The 18,998-nt window shown below is 52.5% G+C and overlaps 2 protein-coding genes across 2 annotated transcripts in view; both read right to left on the reverse strand.

Moving 5' to 3' along the window:
- LOC135405542 (zinc finger protein 239-like) overlaps positions 1-18,998 on the reverse strand; it is a 211,939-nt gene that overhangs the window by 95,011 nt on the left and 97,930 nt on the right. The window lies entirely within an intron of this gene.
- LOC135405384 (zinc finger protein 239-like) lies at positions 15,143-16,243 on the reverse strand. Its single transcript, XM_064640076.1, has one exon. It carries the CDS (start codon positions 16,191-16,193, stop codon positions 15,204-15,206), a length of 990 nt encoding a protein of 329 aa, XP_064496146.1. The 5' UTR covers positions 16,194-16,243; the 3' UTR covers positions 15,143-15,203.

Consider the following 18,998-nt stretch of genomic DNA (forward strand, 5'->3'; position numbering starts at 1 on the left):
GGCAGCTGCTGCCATGTGGGCACAAGCTCTGCTGCCCAGGAGGGTCCCGTAGTGCAGGGGTTTGCAGATGGCAACGTAGCGGTCGTAGCACATGATGGTGAGGAGGGAAAACTCTACTCCAAGGAAGAAGACAAAGAAAAAGGCCTGTGCAGCACATCCTGTGTAGGAGATGGTTGTGGTGTCCCAGAGGGAATTGTGCATGGCTTTGAGGACTGTGGTGCAGATGCAGCCCAGGTCTGTGAGGGAGAGGTTGAGCAGGAAGAAGCCCATGGGGGTGTGCAGGTGGTGGTCACAGGCTACGGCGCTGAGGATGAGGCCGTTGGCCAGGAGGGCAGCCAGGGAGATGGCCAGGAAGAGCCAGAAGTGCAGGAGCTGCAGCTCCCGCCTCTCTGTGAATGCCAGGAGGAGGAAGTGGGTGAGGGAGCTGCTGTTGCACATTTGTTGCCTCTAGATGTGGGGCACTGTTCAAGTAGGAAATAACAGTGATAAGTTAGGGCAGAACATTCTGAGAAAAAGTCACTTTCCAACACCCCTCTCCCTCCTCCATTGGTTTTCCTTTTCTAGAAATCTCTTCTTCAGCTCCATGGCTGGAGCCCTGGTTGGGGCTCACTACGTCTTCCATGAGGAGTAGCCCCTCTGCCCACTGGCTGTGAGGGGTCAGCCCTGCTCTGCACCCGTGGGGTCATGGGCATGGTGGGCACAGGGGCCCGTCTTGGTGTTCAGCTGTGTCAGATGAAACTGCTCCCACTGCAAAAGGGCTTGTCAGCATCTGCACTCCCAGTTTCTGAGAAAAACCAGGAGAGAAGAAGGCAGTGTCACAGGTTTGTTTTGTTTGGGTTTGTTTTGGTTTTTTTTCTCGTACTCCCTCATCTCTGCTGAGGAGTGTTCCTGGATGTCAGAACCCCTCAATACTACTGTTGCACTCAGGGAGAACAGAGCAGGTCCTGCCAGGCAGGAGGATTGTCTGGGGCTTAGTGCAGAGTGAGGGGAGCTGCTCTGTCCCTCTCTTGTTCCCAGCTACCCTGGCTTTGCTTCTTCCTGAGATGGAGATTGATCACACTCCCATTTGGGTCTGAAAAGCCACCAGACACTGTTGAGAGCAGAGGAATCCATTCCACACCCTTCAATGTCTCAGCCTGTCTCAAGGGCTCAGCACCCCACTTGGAGCCAAGGACACCCGTGGCTCATCTCCCCAACCCAACAGCATCTCCTGGGGTGGGCACAGCATCTCTGCCCCTCTCCACTGGGGCTTTCAGAGAACACAGCTGTGCTGGGAGCATGATTTGCATTCTCCAGGGCAGCTCCCAGCTTGGAAGGACACCTCACAAAACAGCCAAGTGTCCTAATGACAGGGTATGATGGAGGGAAAAAGAGCTCCTTACCCAGGCCCACAGACTTCACTGCCCACATCCCACAGGGCAGAGGACAATTGGAATGTCTCATTCCAAGGGACACACCTGCCATAGGGGAATCCCAGGATCAGTGTTGGACTGTGTAGCTTGAACTCCCCTCCCCAGTGAGCCTGACTGAGAGAAGGAGGGAACAACCTCAGGACCACGGGCAAGCTGAGAACCAAGGAAATGCACAGGGAGGGTCCAGCTGGGAGAGGCCAGGGCAGAGCCCACTGGGCACTCAGGGCAGCATCACCCTGAGCCAGCTGGGCCACCTCCCAGACACCAACAGTGCCAGCAAATTGTTCTCAGCCCTGGGCAGCTCCTCACAGTTCCCTCTGGAACTCAAACCAGCAGGCATGTGGCTTGAGAGCTTGAGAGAAATCCCTCCTTGGATGTTCCCCTTGAAGTATCCATTGAAAAATATCCTGGGGTGCTCTGGTTCTGTGAGCAGCCCTGCCCCATGAAACTCTCACTCAATAGCAGAAGAAACCTGCCCTGCCCTGCCAGGCTTTGCTCTTTCCACCCTCAGCCTCTGCCCAGCCCTGAGGGAGCTCCCCAGCCCGGCTGAGAGCTGCTCCTGGCAGTGGCAGAGCTCCTGCCCCGGCACAGCCCTGGGCTGCAGGACCCTGCTCTGCAGGACAGCTTGGGGCAGCCTGGGTGGCACAGCCCGGCTTCACAACCCTGCAGCCATCCCTGGGAGAAGGGAACCCTGCTGGGATGTGCCTGGGATGGTGCAGCAGGGAGTGGAATGTGCCAGCGTTAGGAGATCTTTTACCAACTGCAGACACATTGCCCTTCATGCTGACTCACCGTGTGGAAACCTGGAAAGATTCCTCCTCCAGTGGATCTTCCTCTTGACTTCCCTCCCAGCCCAGGCTGTGTGTAACCTCTCTCTGCCTTGCTTTTGTGCCCTGGGTGCTGCAGGCAGTGCCCTCAGCCCTGCTGGGCTGTGCAGAGGAGCTGCTCACCAGCAGAGCTGTCTCTTTGAAGCTCTTCTTGCTTGCCAGGAGCTCCCTGTGTGCCAGGAGCCCAGCCCAGCTCAGCAGCACAGCAACAGCCCCAGGCATTTCATGACCCTCAGGGGGATTGATGTTGTTTACATGAGACTCAGTCCCTGAGAGTAAGTTCAAACAAGTTCTCAAGAAGTCAAAATGAGATTGAAATACTGAAGTTTCTTGTACTGTTAATGGGTCCCACTGAGGGACATGACTGTGAAAGTGTCCCCAGATTCCAGTTAGAGCAGAAAACTGCAGACAGTGATGACAAGGATGGACAAGCAAGGGAAAGGTGGCTCTGATGCTGAAGAAACCTTGATTTGTTTCCTTAATCCAAAGGGCCAAGCCCTGACCCCCAGCCCCTGGGAAGGCAGATCCTGTCCCTGCCTCATTCCTCAGGGCTCTTCCTGGGGCACTGGGATGTGGGATGTGCAATGCCAAGGGCAGGACCATGGGGTGGCACCTGCCAGGCTGCTGAGCAGGGACAAGGAGGCCATGAGGCCCCAGGGCTGCAAGGGGCACTCCCCTCCTCCTGGCATCAGGGGCACAGACAGCAGCCCTGGCCAAAGGCCTGCAGAAGGTGGCTCTGTCAGGGCCTTTCAGCTTCTCCCCATCCCTGTCTCCTCTCCAGCCCAGGCTGTGCTACGGTGTCCATGCCCTGCCCCTTTCCCTGCAGGTTGTCGTCATCCCCCCGGCTGCCCCACCTGGCTGGCACCTTCCTGCACTGACATCTCTGCGTCCTCCCTGGCTCTTCCTGCACACACAAAGCCTTGGGCTCATCCAGACTCCTGCGTTGTGACATATTGCACCACAGCACTGACCTTGGAGGGAAATTTCTGACTTCTTGTCACCAGTCTAGGCCGCCCCAGCTGCCCTTGGTGGCACCAGTTCTTTCTTAGGCTGTTTTCTGGCAGGAAGAAAAGCTCCACCAACTCTCACACCCCCCCTTCCAGACCTCTCAGGCTACTCCTCTGCTGTCCTCAATCTTCACACCACTGACCCCTGAGTCCTCAGCCTCTATGTACGGGTCGTGTGCTTGAGGCCCCAAATTCCTTCCTGGGAGATCTCTGGGACCTCTCCAGGGTTTTGGAAGATGACAATAGAGTGCTCTTATCCCAGGAAACACAGAGGGACACTTTTTTCCAAGGGTTGTCTTGGCAGAATGAGGCACAATCTCTTTAAACTTTCTGGCACAAGGGAGCTCTGAGCTCTGGGTACGGAGGGAGCTCCAAGTGCCAACCACTGGAGTGGGAGCTACAAATCATCAGGGCTTGTGTTCTTTGGAGGGCCAGACACTGGTGAGAGTGGGGGGTGTGTGTGCACATGGAAGGAGTTGAAGGGCACAATGAACTGTCTCAAAACACTGTCAAAGCAGGAAAATCCCATAGGGCACCACAACACATAAGCACTGGTGGCAAACAGGAAGGCCTTTAATTCCAAGGCCTGAATGGAGGTGAAGCTCTGGAAGTAGCCTCCAGGACAGAATTGCACTGTGCAGAGTGTGGGAAAGAGCAGACAGTCCCAACAGGAAGCCAGGGCTGGTAAGGCAGGTCTGGGGAACCCATCCAGACAAAGATTCCAACCTGCAGACTGTGAGCACACCGGGCAAAACTCCGGGCAAGCTATGGGAAAGGAAACAAGTCCTTGTAGACGTGCCAGCCCAAGCTGTGGGAACAGCATCTACCCCCCTGAATACCTGGGGCTTGGGCTGTATAAAAGTGATAGCCCAGAAGCACAACCTGGGGACCCTCCACCGAGCAGAGCAGGGTGAAGAAGGACCAGTGGGAGCCTCAGGAATCTCCATGGTGTGATACATTTACTTCATCTCTGTCTCTCTCTCACTGTCTTCCCACCACCCCCTTCTTCTCTCTCTTTCCATTTCTTTCTCTCTCTCTACCTCCTATTTATTGTTAAATCAAAGCTACAGGGTCCATTTGGCTTCATAAGGCTCTGTGGTGTGATAATGGACCCTTGATTCCATGGGTTTGCAAAATGTCTCAGGACTCCTTTGGTTCTAGGAGGCCCCACATATCACAGTGTCCCCTTGGTTCCATGAGGTTCCACAGTGTCCCAGGATTCCTCTGTTTCCATGAGCCCTGCAGTGTCACAATGGCCCCTTGATTCCATGAGATTCCACAGTGTCCAAGGAATCCTTTGGTTCTATGAGCCCTGCAGTGTCACAATGGCCTATTGTTTCCATGAGGTTCCACAATGTCACAAGGATTCCTTTGGTTCCATGAGGCCCTGCATGACACAAAGGCCCCTTGATTCCATGAGGTTCCACAGTGCCAATATGGGCCCTTGATTTCTTGAGGTCCACTGTGTCCCAGGGTCCCTTTGTCTCCATGACGCTCTGCAGTGTCACAGTGGCCCCTTGATTCCATGAGGTTCTGAAAAGTCTCAGGGTTCCTTTGGTTCCATGAGGCCCTGCAGTGTCACAGTGGCTTTCGAGTCCCCGAGGTTCCTCAGTGTCACAATGGTCCCTGATTCTATGAGGTCCTGAAATGTCTCAGGGCTCCCTTGGTTCCATGAGGCCCTTCATGGCACAATGAACCCTTGGTTCCATGAGGTTCCACAGTGTCCCAGGATTCCTTTGATTTCATGAGGCCCTGGACCATCACAATGGCCCCTTGATTCCATGAGTTTCCACAGTCTCCCAGGGTTCCTTTGGTTCCATGAGGCCTTGTCGTATCACGATGGCCTCTTGATTCCATGAGTTTTCACACTGTCACAATTCTCCCTTGATTCCATGAGTTTCCACAGTGTCCCAGGGCTCCTTTGGCTCCAGAAGGTCCTACAGTGTCACAATGGCCCCTTTACTCCAGAAGGTTCCACAGTATTCTTGCTGGAACACACAGGGCTGCAATGTTGTCACCCCTGCAGAGCTGCCTCCAGCTCTGGGCTCCAGCACAGGAAGGACATGGACCTGTTGGAGCGAGTGCAGAGGGGAGCAGCAAGGTGATCAGAGGGATGGAGCAGCTCTGCTGTGAGGAAAGGCTGAGAGAATTAGGATTGTTCAGGCTGAAGAAAAGAAGGCTTTGGGCTGACCTAATTGTGGCCTTGCAGTGCCTGAAGGGAGCCAACCAGAAAGATGGAGAGAGACTTTGGACAAGGGCCTGGAGTGACAGGACAAGGGGAATGGCTTCACACTGAGAATAGGAAGGGTTAGATGGGATATTAGGAGGAATTTCTGGACTGTGATGGTAGTGAGATCCTGGCACAGGTTGCTCAGAGAAGTTCTGGCTGCCCCATCCCTGGAAGTGTTCACGGCCAGGTTGGATGGGGCTCTGAGCTCTGGGTCTAGTGGAAGGTGTCCCTGCCCATGGCAGGGAGTTGGACTGAGATGCTCTTTAAGGTTCCTTCCAACCCAAACCATTCCATGATTCTGTGACTGGTGGGGGATGTGGTGGTTGGAGCTGATGGGCACAGAGACCCCAAAATGATGGAGTTTTCCATTCTGAGCGAAGAAAGGAGGGGGCAGCAGAACTGACACCCTGGACTGCTGGTGGTCAGACTTTGTTCTTTTTGGGAGACTGACTGATCTGGGTGTGAGTATGGATGTGCTGGAGGGCAGGAAGACTCTGTAGAGGGATCTGGACAGGCTGGATCAAGAAGGCCAAGTGTCAGGGCCTGCACTTGGGTCCCAACAACCCAAGTTGGATATGAGCCAGAGTGTGCCCAGGGGGGCAAGAAGGCCAAGGGCATCGTGGCCTTTGTGGAGAAGAGTGTGGCCAGCAGGAGCAGAGAACTGATTGCCACTCTGTGCTGGGCACTGGGGAGGCCCCACCTGGAGTGCTGTGTCCAGTTCTGGCCCCTCAGTGCCAAAAGGCCCTTGAGGGGCTGGAGCGTGTCCAGAGAAGGGAACGGAGCTGGGGAAGGCTCTGGAAAACATGTCTGCTGAGGGACAGCTGAGGGAACTGGGCTTGTTGAGTGTGGAGAAGGGGAGGCTCAGGGGGGACCTCATTGCTCTCTGCAATGACCTGAGAGGAGGTTTTAGTGGGTGTGGGGGGTGGTCTCTTCTGCAAAGCCTTTTTAGTGACAGGAAGAGAGGAAATGGCCTTAAACTGCATCAGCAAGGTTCATATCAGATATTCAAAAAACATTTTTCCCCTGAGAGAGTGCTCAGGCATTGGAACAAGTAGCCCAGGGAGGTGGTGGAGTCTCTGGAAGCATTCAGGTGGCATCTGGATGTGACACTTTGGGATGGGGTTTAGGGGTGATTCTGGTGGTGCTGGGTTGACAGTTGGACTAGAAGATCTGGAAGGTCTCTTCCAACCTTGATGATTCTGTGATTCTCTGACCTGTCATCCCTGTTTGCAGGTTTGTGCTCTAACAAGAACCTGGGGATGTTTTCTCTGTGGGATCCAGAGGTTTCTATCTGGTCCCTCTGCTTGGGAAAGCCTTCCAAATCCATTCTGGTGAGGGGAGGTGGTGATGCAGCAACAGCAGCTGCCTTGTGGGATGCCTGGACACCCCTGAGGAGGCAGAGCTGGGGCCACTCATTCTGTGCCCTGTCCTGGCTGGGTGCTGGGGGGACTGCCCTGAGGAAAGACAAATGAGGCTTCTCCTGGGGAAAGCCTCAGCCAGAGCTCAACTTCCCAAACAAGGCTGGGGCTGGGGGTGTGCCGAGGGGGAAGTTGTCCTGCAGGCAGCAGGACAGGACAAGCAGGACACAGTCTGCTCAGGACACAGTGCATCTGAAAGTGTAAAGGTTTTGAGTCTAGGCCTTCCTTCCTGGCAACCAGGAAGGAAGGAAGGAAGTATTCCATCCTATTCCTTTATGTAATTAGGTGCCTTTATGTAATAGGCAGACAGGGAAGGCTCTTCCTCTTCCTCTCTCCCGGTGAGGTTTGGAGACAACAGACTCCCGTGGTTGGTCTTGCTTCTGTGGGGGAGCTGAGGCCTGGTCGGGCCTACGGGGCCGGTTGTTTCTGCCGAGCCGGGGTCCGTTAGCGTGGCGGTGGCGTTGGGCATGATTGGGCTTTCTCAAGGAAAGTATTATGGTTTTCTTTGGCTACTCCTTTATTGAGTGTGTATACCTGTTTTTGTTTGTTTGTTTTGTCCCATTTTCCCCTTCCCCTTCTCTGTTTTCAGGTGTTGGGGGTTTCTTTCTTATGTGTCTATAGTTTTTGTATATAAATGTAATATAAGTGTAAATATGTTTATATATTGCTTTAGCTTTCTCTTATTTCTGTTCTCTTGGGTTTTTTTCCTTTTCCCTTGGTTTTGGGGGGGGAGCTCTTGCGGTGGGGTTTGGAGACTTGGCAGGGAGCCAGCTCTAAACCACCACAGGAGGACACCATGGGTTTGGGCCAATTGTTGCTGCTTTATTAAATCACAGCCACCTACAACTGGCTCAGTGGCAACAGAAGAGCAGTGCTCCTAGTTTAAACTGTGGATTTTGCTGAAGATTTGAAGGCATCAGGATTCCAGTTTTCCTGCCTGTATAAAAGACAGAGTTTCTTTTTTGGGATAACATCTAAGACTGGAAAGATCCCCAGGCAACCACCAGGGATGATGTCACAGCGATGATGCGATATCAAAAGAGAGATGTGATGTCACAGGGGGGCTGTGATGTCATGGGGAGGATGTGATGTCACAGGAAGGATGTGATGTCACAGGGAGGATGTGATGTCATAGGAGACATGTGATGTCAAAGAGGATGTGATGTCATGGGAGAATGTGATGTCACAAGGGAGCTGTGATGTAACAGGAGATGTGATATCACAGGAGAGGATGTGATGTCACAGGAATGATGTGATGTCACAGGAATGATGTGATGTCACAGGAGAGCTGTGATGTCATAGTAGACATGCAATGTCACAGAGGAGGATGTGATGTCACAGGGAGCTGTGATGTCAAAGAGAAGGATGTGATGTCACAGGTGAGCTTTGATGTCATAGAAGAGCTGTGATGTCACAGAGGAATATGTGATGCCATAGGAGAGATGGGATGTCACAGAGGGGGATGTGATGTCACAGAGGAGAATGTGATGTCACAGGGAGCTGTGATGTCAGAGAGGAAGATGTGATGTCATAGGTAACATGTGTTGTCACAGAGGACGATGTGATGTCACAGGGGAGGATGTGATGTCACAGGGAGCTGTGATGTCACTGGGGAGCTGTGATGTCATAAGTAACATGTCAAGTCACAGAGGAGGATGTGATGTCACAAAGAAGGATGTGATGTCACAGAGGAGGATGTGCTGTCACAGAGGAGGATGTGATGTCACAGGGAGCTGTGATGCCACAGAGGAGGATGTGATGTCACAGAGGAGGATGTGATGTCACAGAGGAGGATATGATGTCATAGGAGACATGCGATGTCACAGAAGAGGATGTGAGGTCACAGATGAGAATGTGATGTCATACTAGAGCTGTGATGTCACAGAGGAGGATGTGATGTCACAGGTAGCATGTGATGTCACAGGAAAGATATGATGTCACAGGGACCTGTGATGTCACTGGGGAGTTGTGATGTAATAGGCAACATGGCACATCACAGAGGAGGATGTGATAACACAGAGGAGGGTGTGATGTCACAGGACAGCTGTGATGTCACAGAAAAGGATGGGATGTCTCAGGTGAGCTATGACATCACAGAAAAGGATGTGATGTCATAGGAGAGCTGTGATGTCACAGAGGAGGATGTGATGTCACAAAAAAGGATGTGATGTCACAGAGAGCTGTGATGTCACAGAGTAGGATGTGATGTCATAGGAGACATGTGATGTCTCAGAGGAGGATGTGATATCACAGAGGAGGATGTTATGTCACAGATGAGGATGTGATGTCATAGGAGAGCTGTGATGTCACAGAGGAGGATGTGATGTCATAGGAGAGCTGTGATGTCACAGAGGAGGAATTGATGCCACAGAGGGGGATGTGATGTCATAAGAGACATGCGATGTTACAGAGGAGGATGTGATGTCACAGAGTAGGATGTGATGTCATAGGAGACATGTGATGTCACAGAGGAGGATGTTATGTCACAGAGGAGGATGTGATGTCACACGAGAGTTGTGATGTCACAGATGAGGATGTGATGTCACAGGGAGCTGTGATGTCACAGAGGAGGATGTGATGTCATAGGAGGATGTGATGTCACAGAGGAGGATGTGATGTCACAGGGAGTTGGGATGTCATAGAGGAGGATGTGATGTCACAGAGGGGGATGTGATGTCATAGAGAGTTGTGATGTCGCAGAGGAGGATATGATGTCATAGGAGACATGCAATGTCACAGAGGAGAGCTGTGATGTCACAGGGGAGCTGTGATGTCACAGATGAGGATATGATGTCATAGGAGACATGTGATGTCACAGAGGATGTGATGTCATAGGAGACAAGCGATGTCACAGAGGAGGATATGAAGTCACAGAGGAGGATGTGATGTCATAGGAGATAAGCGATGTCACAGTGGAGGATGTGATGTCACAGTGGAGGATGTGATGTCACAGAGGAGGATGTGATATCATAGGAGACATGCGATGTCACAGAGAAGGATGTGATGTCACAAGGGAGGATGTGATGTCATAGGAGACGTGATGTCACATAAGAGGATGTGATGTCACAGATAAGGATGTGATGTCACAGGGAGATGTGATGTCACAGAGGAGGATGTGATGTCACAGGAAGCATGTGATATCACAGGAAGGATGTGATGTCACAGGAGAGCTGTGATATCACAGAGGACGATGTGATGTCATAGAGGAGGATGTGATGTCACTGAGGAGGATGTGATGTCATAGGAGACATGTGATGTCACAGAGAAGGATGTGATGTCACAGAGGAGGATGTTATGTCACAGATGAGGATGTGATGTCATACAAGAGTTGTGATGTCACAGAGGGGGATGTGATGTCACAGGTAGCATGTCATGTCACAGGAAGGATATGATGTCACAGGGAGCTGTGATGTCACTGGGGAGCTGTGATGTCATAGGTAACATGCCACGTCACAGAGGAGGATGTGATGTCACAGAGGAGGATGTGATGTCACAGGGGATTTGTGATGTCATAGAGGAGGATGTGATGTCATAGCAGACATGTGATGTCACAGAGTAGGATGTGATGTCATAGGAGATATGTGATGTCACAGGAAGGATGTGATGTCACAGAGGGGATGTGATGTCATGGGGAGCTGTGATGTCACAGAGGAGGATGTGATGTCACAGAGGAGGATATGCTGTCATATGATAGATGTGACACAGGGAGGAGCCGAGGTTGGGGAGGGCAAAACCGGCCCAAGAATGGATCGGGAATGGGGACCCCTCCTGCATTCCCCTGTGTCAACCTGCTCTGTGGGGCTTTGGGAGGGCACCTCCCCCTCAATGGTCATCCAACTCACCCTAAAGGTGCCAGGACCACCCCACAGATCCCCAAGGACCCCCTAAATCCATCCAGAGCCCACCCAGGACCCCCTCAATCCCCTTTTCTGGGGGACCTTTAGGGGCACTGGTGGCTGAGCTGGGCAGCAAAGTTCATACCTGTCTGCAGCCTGAGTCACTGAAATGCTGATTTTTAAGCACAGAAAGGAGAAGCTTGAGGCAGTTTGTTGAAGGCAGAAAGGCTGATTTCTCATGTATTTTAATTACTTCTGAAATGCTTCAAAGCCTGGTTTTCAGGGGTTTATTCAATTTGGCAAGTTCGTGGGGTTTTCTTGGGTTTTTCTTTGTGTGTGGGGTGGGTGGGTTGGTTGTTTTTACAGTTACTTGTCTCATATACTTGGTGCTTTTCCCAGGAGAACATTGATTTGTGTAGAGACAAAATCCCTGGAAAATATCTTAATCTGGGGATAAAAATACTCCCCTGGGAAGGAGGCAGGATGAGTTGGTATTATTTATTTAAGAGTTTCAGGCCCACAACGAGCAGTTTCAGCCAAATTTTCTAAGTGACTGAGGAACCCTTTTCTCCAAATGTGCTCCCCTGAGGCAGTTTCAAATCCCCAGTTGTGATTCAGTTTTCTGGAATGATTCTAAATGAATTAAATGCTTTTTTTGGCCATCATCTAGGCAACTGCTGCCACGGATAACATCGATTGTAAGAAGGCAGAACAGAAGGACATGAAAGGGCCAGCTGTGAGCAAAAGGTATTTTTCATTTTCAGCAGTCTCTGAATTTTTGTTACTAGTTTTCTGTTTCTGTGGAAGAGTTCAGTGTCCTCCCTCCTGGGAGGGATGGGAACCAATGATTAAATGTGGAAAATGTTCCGTTCCAACACTGCAACCTGTAAATTGTCCAGATGGTCTAAAGATGTCCAGATTATTGAAAACCTTCCATATTTTTGTTTTCAGGGAGAGAGAAATATTTGATGAAGAAATCCAGCAAAGGCAAAAGTGCAAGGCCAACCCTCAGCCTGCGGAGAGCTGAGGGGTGGCACCGGCAGCCCCAGAATTACATCGGGAAAATAAGAAACAGGAATTTTGGGGTGAGATCGAGCTTTTTTCAGTGGGGTTGATCCACTTTGAGGTGACAGATTGATCCCTCTTGACTTTTGGGATGCAGAGCTGGGAGAGACTGGAATGTTAATGGTCCATGGCTCCAACACTCTCCAGTTGCAGAAGCAGTGGGGGCTTTGCTGCCCAAGGGCAATGGAACTGCCTGGGGCAGAGGGGGGAACATCCACCCTTGGAGGGGACAGGCTGGGCTTGGAGCCAGAGAGGGGAAGTGCTATTTTTGTGGTTTTATATCACTATAGACAGGAGCCAAAACTGCCCCAAACCTACTTTACATGGAGACAAAATTGTTCTAAACTAAACCCTACATATATAGATAGATATAAATATAGACATAGATATAGATAAACTAATTCTAATCTGCCCCAAGGGATCAGTTAAGAAGACCCTGAGTCACCCTCACTGTCAGGGGGGTCGGGACAGGGGCTGGACATGGGGGAAGCTTTTGGCAGCTGCTCACAGAACCCACCCCTGGAGCCCCCCAGGAACCAAAACATGGCCATCTAAAACCCAATACACTCCCCAGCATGGATCACCTGGACCGTGGGTCACCAGGTCTGTGCCCAACGTGGGTCCCTGTGGATCATCCAATGGGGGTCCTCCGATGGCTGATGGAGTTGGAGCAGCCAAAGCTCTTCCTGCAGTCGGGGAACTCGAAGGGCTTCTCTTACTGTGGGTCCCTTGGTGTGAGGTTGTGGTGGTTTGTAACTCCCAAAATCTAATTTTTAAGTTCAAGCCCCCCTCCCACAGTTTGCCCCTGTGAGAGGGTTTAGTGACGGTATGGACTTGATATCTTTTTCACCCCGTGGGGAGAGTTTTCAGACAAAACACAACCATTCGTTATTGGGGGAAGGGGAAGATATTCACAAAGGTTTATTTACACCCACATATATATTTACATTAAATTAAATTTCTCCTCTTCTTCAATAAAAGTCCAAGAAGAAAAGAGTCTTTTTATCACTTCTCAGGCCACAGTTCCTTCATTTCAGTTTTTTGTGGCACTGCTTAGTGTCCTCCATTTTTCCCAAGGGCAGCAGATTTAAATACAGCAGTTAGGACTTTTGTTCTTACTTTGTGGAAACTTCAACCCTGAGCCCAAGCCTTCGGGGAATTTCCTTGTATATCTTCACTCCTCTTGGGTTAGAACGTTGAAGGCAGCTTTCAGTTCAGTCTTACCAAAGCTCTTCTGCTCTGTCTCAGCTCAGTAGCAGAATAGAAGCAGCAACAGCAGCAGCAGAGGGCACGGCCACCTCCTCCGCATCCCGTCCTGGCTCAGCTCTCAGGACAACTCCGGGTTTTCAGCTCCTTTCTCCCTCTCTCCAGCTGCTGATGCATTTCGGGACTCCCTAAGGGTTTGGAAGTCCACCCCTCCTCTTCAAGGAGTCTCTGGGGTTTGGGAAAGTAATACAGTCTTACCCCAAACCAGCTCTGTTGAGTTTTCCTCTGTTTTGTTGCCAGCTCTCCCTCCTGCAGGAACATCTCTGCGTCTTTCAGCCGGCTTCACGTTATCTTGTTGCTCCTGGCTACCTTTCGGCTTTCAGCCACTGTTGTCTCTGTTCAGGACTGCTCCGCTGCCGCTTTCAGTGTCTTCTGCTGCTGCTGACAGTAAGGAAACTTTTCCAGCTCTTGATTACAGGACCCGGTCCAGCTTTGACACTATACCGGGTCTCCCGTGACCTCAGCTGGGGGCTGGGCCCTTGGCCCCCAGAGGGGCTCACTGGCCCCCTGCTTCCTCGTGGCTCAGATCATGGCTACCCTCCTTCTACACTACCTTCACTACCTTCTCTTCCGTTTCTGTGGGGATGTAATTTCTGTAGGGCGCACGTGGACTATTGATTGGTCCAGTATTATCAGTGGGGCAAACCATTACTACCTCAGAGAAAAGGTTTTTCAAACAACCACAGCTGCTCGCTAACGCAGCATAGGCTATAGCTGTAACTTGCCTCTCAGTCCTTAGAAATTGCTCTGTTTCAGTCAGCAGCTGCCACAATGTAGAATAGCGAGCTGCTTCGTCATATCTTCTTGTGATTTTTTCCCCTAACTGTTCCTTTATAGCGTCCCAAATGGATACCTCAAAGGCAGCTTTAGCTGTGGGGATTAGTAACCCTTTAAGGGCTTTTTCGTCATAATTAGAATCTCTCTCAGAGAGAATTAAATAAAGGAGTGTTTGCACTGCCTCTTCTTCTTTTGAAAGAGTAGACCCTGTTTTCCTTTCTTCAGTCGACTCACCTGATCAGGGCAAGATTTCTCTTGTACTGCATGCAGCTTTTTTCTCATAGCGCCGGGGGACGCGCCACCTCTAACGGCTGCTTCTCCCAACTCCTTCTATTCGCCTCACGTCCCTCGGAACTCGACGAAGAAGTCCCTGCTACGGGCACCAGATATCGATGAGGAGGTACAGAGACAGAGCAACACGATCAATATGATCAAAGCAATGTCCAATTTATTATTTAAATCAGTTAACTTTTATACAGTTTAGTTTGCTCAGGGTACATGCTCACATCAAGGTGATTGGATAGCTCAGTCTGTGCACGCGTCTCATGCTCTCAGTTTATTGGATCTGAGGCTCTGTCCATGCGACCTGAAATCATCCTTGGCATAAAAAGCTCTTTCTAATTAATATGCTTTTAGGGGTTTTCCTAAATTTGCAGGTGTTTCATTATCTCCAGTTTCTCAAGGTTTTCTTACTATAAACATATTACGTTCTCAAACCTTATAATTAGACATGCAGCTAACAAGTATAAATATCACATATTTTCACACAGTCTATAAGTATAAACAATACAGCTTGTCACTTCCATGGCAAGAAAGGCATACAGAGTGTAGGAAAAAATGTTCAGAGAAATCTCTCTGTTCCAGCGACACACATCTGTCAAAATGAGCAGATACATTTATTGCATGTTAGCTCATTAACTATTAGTAATTATTAATGCTATTGTTATTGCTGAAAAAGCAAAAATTCAAGACTGCAGCTGGCATTAAGTTATTGCATTCTTTAACGTGCTCTGCCTTAAAATCAAAGCACATCTAGTGATGGTCAGACAGATGTCTCTGCACTCTCAAAATGTTCAGACAATTTTTAGCTCAAATCCTCTCTACCCTAACCCATAACACAAGAACTGCAGAAACTACAACACCTATTTCGAATGTCCCTTTGCTCATATGTGCATATGCAGGTCACAATATATTGTCAAATCACAATTGCTATGGATATTATTAATGTGTCAAACTCTGGGGTTTATTAATTGAGACAGGGAAGCAGATATGTTTCTGAATGTTAGTTCTTTTTCTGTGTCCACACAATCCCACACACCTCAAGCCCTGTACTCACACAATGTATTGGCACTGGTAGGGCTTCCCTTACTGGTGGGTCTGTTGGTGTGAGGTCAAGGTAGAGCTGTGGGCGAAGCTCTTCCCACACTCCCCACACTTGTAGGGCCTCTCCCCGGTGTGGATGCGCCGGTGGGTGATGAGGGTGCAGTTCCGGTTGAAGCCCTTCCCGCAGTCGGTGCAGCGGAAGGGCCTCTCATCCGTGTGCGTCCGCTCATGCAGGAGGAGATGTGAGCTGGTGCTAAACCTCTTCCCACATTCCAAGCACTTGTAGGGTCGTTCCCCGGTGTGGATGCGCTGGTGGGAACGAAGAGTGGAGCTCTGGTTAAAGCTCTTCCCACATTCCCCACACGTGTAGGGCCGTTCCCCAGTGTGGATGCGTTTGTGGGTGCGGAGTTGGGAGCTACACCTGAAGCTCTTCCCACATTCCCCACACGTGTAGGGCCGTTCCCCAGTGTGGATGCGTTTGTGGGTGCGGAGGGTGGTGTTCAGGCTGAAGCTCTTCCCACATTCCCCACATGTGTAGGGCCGTTCCCCAGTGTGGATGGGACGGTGGGTGTGGAGGGTGGACCGGTCACTAAAGCTCTTCCCACATTCCCTACATGTATAGGGCCGTTCCCCAGTGTGGATGTGCTGGTGGGTGAGGAGCTGGGTGCTCGTCCTGAAGCTCTTCCCACATTCCAAACACCTGAAGGGCTTCTCCCTGCTGGGAGGCTGCTCAGGGACCACCAGCTCAGAGCTCTGGCTCAAGCTCCGGCCACCTTCCCGGCACAGGCTGGCTCTTTCCTCCTCAGAGCACCCTGGGATGGCTTTGGAGCCCCTCCTGCAGGGGGATCTCCGGCCCTTTTCCTCCCCACTGCCTTCCTGCGCCGGGGAGCCCTTCAAAACGGCCTCTCCCACCAGGGTCTCACGGGGGGATTTGTCCTCCGGGCTCTCCGTCCTCAGCTCGGGGCCTGGGGCAGGAAGCAAGAAGGACAGGCAGGGGATTTGCCTCCGGCCCACAGGGAAGGCCAAGGACATCCCCCCAACTCCGGCCCCGGCAGGACGGCGGCGCCAGCGGGGTTGTCCTGCAGCCGGGGCCATGCTCGGCTGACAGAGCCAGCACAACACCCGCCCAAAGGGACACTGACTGCCTCCTCACCTGCCTGGGGGGCCCAAGGCATCTTCCTCTTCCTCGCAGCCTCCTCCTCCATCCACCCAAGCTTCGGGAAGGAGAAATCCATCTGGAGGGGAAAACAAGGGCTGAGCGCGTTGGCTTGGGGGTTCCTCCTGCCCAAGTCCATCTCTAGAACTCACCGGGCATCCTGTGTCCATAAAAACCTCCAAAACACCAAGATTCAGCCCAGAAAAACCCAAACCACCGAGATTCACACAAAAATCCCTCAGAAATTGCAAGAAGACCCTTAGCCCCTCAAACTGTAAAAAGTTGAAATTCAGCTAAAAAATACTCCAAAATATGAAGATTAGCCAAAAAAATCTCTCCCAAAAGTTCCTCCTCTCTGGTCTCTCCCCTCTGGGGTTTGGAGGGTCTCCCCTGTCTGGGATGCTGGGGGTCCCACTTAGAAATGCTGAGAGTGTTGGGGGTCCTAAGGGTTCCTTCTCCTCTGACCCTCGCCTTCGGGGTGCTGCGTTCCCAGACATTCCCCCTCTCCAGGTTCTGCACTTCGTTGTGCCGGGGATCCCAGGGGTCCCCACTGTCCAGGCTTCCCGTTCTCCGTCCCCCCTTTCAGGCTCCCAGGGCTCCTCCCTCTCCGTGCTCCCCCCTCCAGGCTGCCGGGGGTCCCCCAGCTCCGGCATCTCCCCGCTCCGCCCTCCACACTCGGCAGCTCCCGGGCTCCACACCCACCCCCAGCACTCCCGGGGGGCCCCAAACCCGCTGTGTCCCCCCCGCCGGCACCGGGCTGACAATGGAGCCGGCGGGGCCTGACCCAGCAACACCAACCCCCACCTCAAGGGGGGAACCCGCATCTCCCCATCCACCGCTGGGACTCTGCTGCCAACCCAGCTGGAAACCCCCAAAAAACAGCTCCTGCCCACCCCGAAGAGGCCCCAAGGGCACAGCCCTGCACAAGGGCCGGCTGTGCCCAAAGAAACCAAACAGCCCCACAGGTGTTGGCTGGGGGGATGTGAGGGCTGGGCCTGCTCAGCACAGCCCCGGCCTCGTGCCCAGCGTCTCTTTCCTGACCCACACAAGACCTTCCCGGCCCCCCCAGGGCTCCCCTGCTGCTGCCTCTGCTCCTGGCCCTGCCTTTGCTGCTCCCTTGGCTGGGGCAGCGGCTGCAGGGGGGGGATGGCAGCAGCTTCAGCTCCACGGCACTTCCTGGGGGGAGCTCAGCCCGGGGGGACGGGCAGGGACCTGATGGGGATGGACAGGGGCCCAGCAGGGACAGACAGGGCCTGCAGGGGAAGGCACAGGGACAACCTGGACCCACACACTGCCACCGCTGTCTCTGCTCCTCCTTGCAGGCTCCGTGGCCAGGCACAGTTTGTGTTCCTGGGTGCCCACCATCTCAGCACTTGGAGACGCTCAAATCAGCGCCCGCAGCTCTGCAGCAAAGCCCCAGCTCACCTGGCACACAGGGGATGGACACAGCACCTTCTCAGAGATGGGCATTCACAGCTTAAGGTCTTTCCCACCACGGGGCTCTCCTTCCTCAGCAGCACCTCTGCCTTGCACTTATTCTCAGCCTCACCTCAGGGACAGCTCTGGGCTCACCTCCGCGCCACTTCTCAGCCTCACCTCAGGGCCTGGGCTCAAGGACAGGAACCTGCAGGGAGGGGACATCATGGGCAAGCTCAGGGCTGCCTGCTTGCACTGGCCTCTGGGCTTCTTTCTCCTTCTACAACCAGCCCAGAACTCAGCCTGCTTTTCTAACACCACACATTTACACACTAACCTTGGAGATAGATATGGACAGACATCTCTATCACCCTGGGGATAGAGCCTCAAGCATGTGCTGCCATAGGAATGGCAATCACAGAATCATAGAATCAGCCAGGTTGGAAAAGACCTCCGAGATCATCAAGTCCAACCCTGGATCCAACCCCGCCGTGCTTCCCAGACCATGGCACTGAGGCCACATCCACTCTCACCTTCAACACCTCCAGGGACGCTGACTCCACCCCCTCCCTGTCCAGCCCATTCCAAGCCCTGATTACTCTCCCAGGAAAAAAATTGCTTCCCAATATCCAACCTAAACCTCCCCTGGCACAGCTCAAGACCCAGCCCTCTTGTCCTACTGCTGCTTCCTGGCAGAACAGCCCCACCCCCACCTGGCTCCAACCTCCTGGCAGGGACTTGCAGACAGTCAGGAGGTCTCCCCTGAGCCTCCTCTTCTCCAGCCTCAACACCCCCAGCTCCCTCAGCCTCTTCTCACACCACTTGTGCTCCACTCCCTTCCCCAGCCTCGCTGCTCTTCTCTGGATCCTCTGACCCCAAAAATGCTCCCCCTCCCATAGAAAGGCCAAGGGCAACTGGGGACAGTTGGGGGGCTTTGTAGGGCACTGGGTGATTACTGGGGGATACTGGGACACACTGGGGGGAACCAGAGAGCATTGGGAGGACTGGAGGCTTACTGAGGGACACTGGGAGGGCACTGGGAGGGACTGGGGGGGACCTGGGGCACACTGGGGGCATTGGCAGAGAACTGGGGAGCTACCGGGCGATACCCGGACAACGGGGGGGATACTGGCAGGTTACTGGGCCATACTGGGGGTTACTGGGTGCTCACTGCAGGATCACTGGGGCCATCCTGGGGGGCAGTGGGAGGTCACTGGGACACACTGGATGGTCACTGAGGGGGTTACTGGGCCATACTGAAAGTA

Source organism: Pseudopipra pipra, chromosome W, assembly GCF_036250125.1.
Source record: "Pseudopipra pipra isolate bDixPip1 chromosome W, bDixPip1.hap1, whole genome shotgun sequence".
Classification (NCBI taxonomy): domain Eukaryota; kingdom Metazoa; phylum Chordata; class Aves; order Passeriformes; family Pipridae; genus Pseudopipra; species Pseudopipra pipra.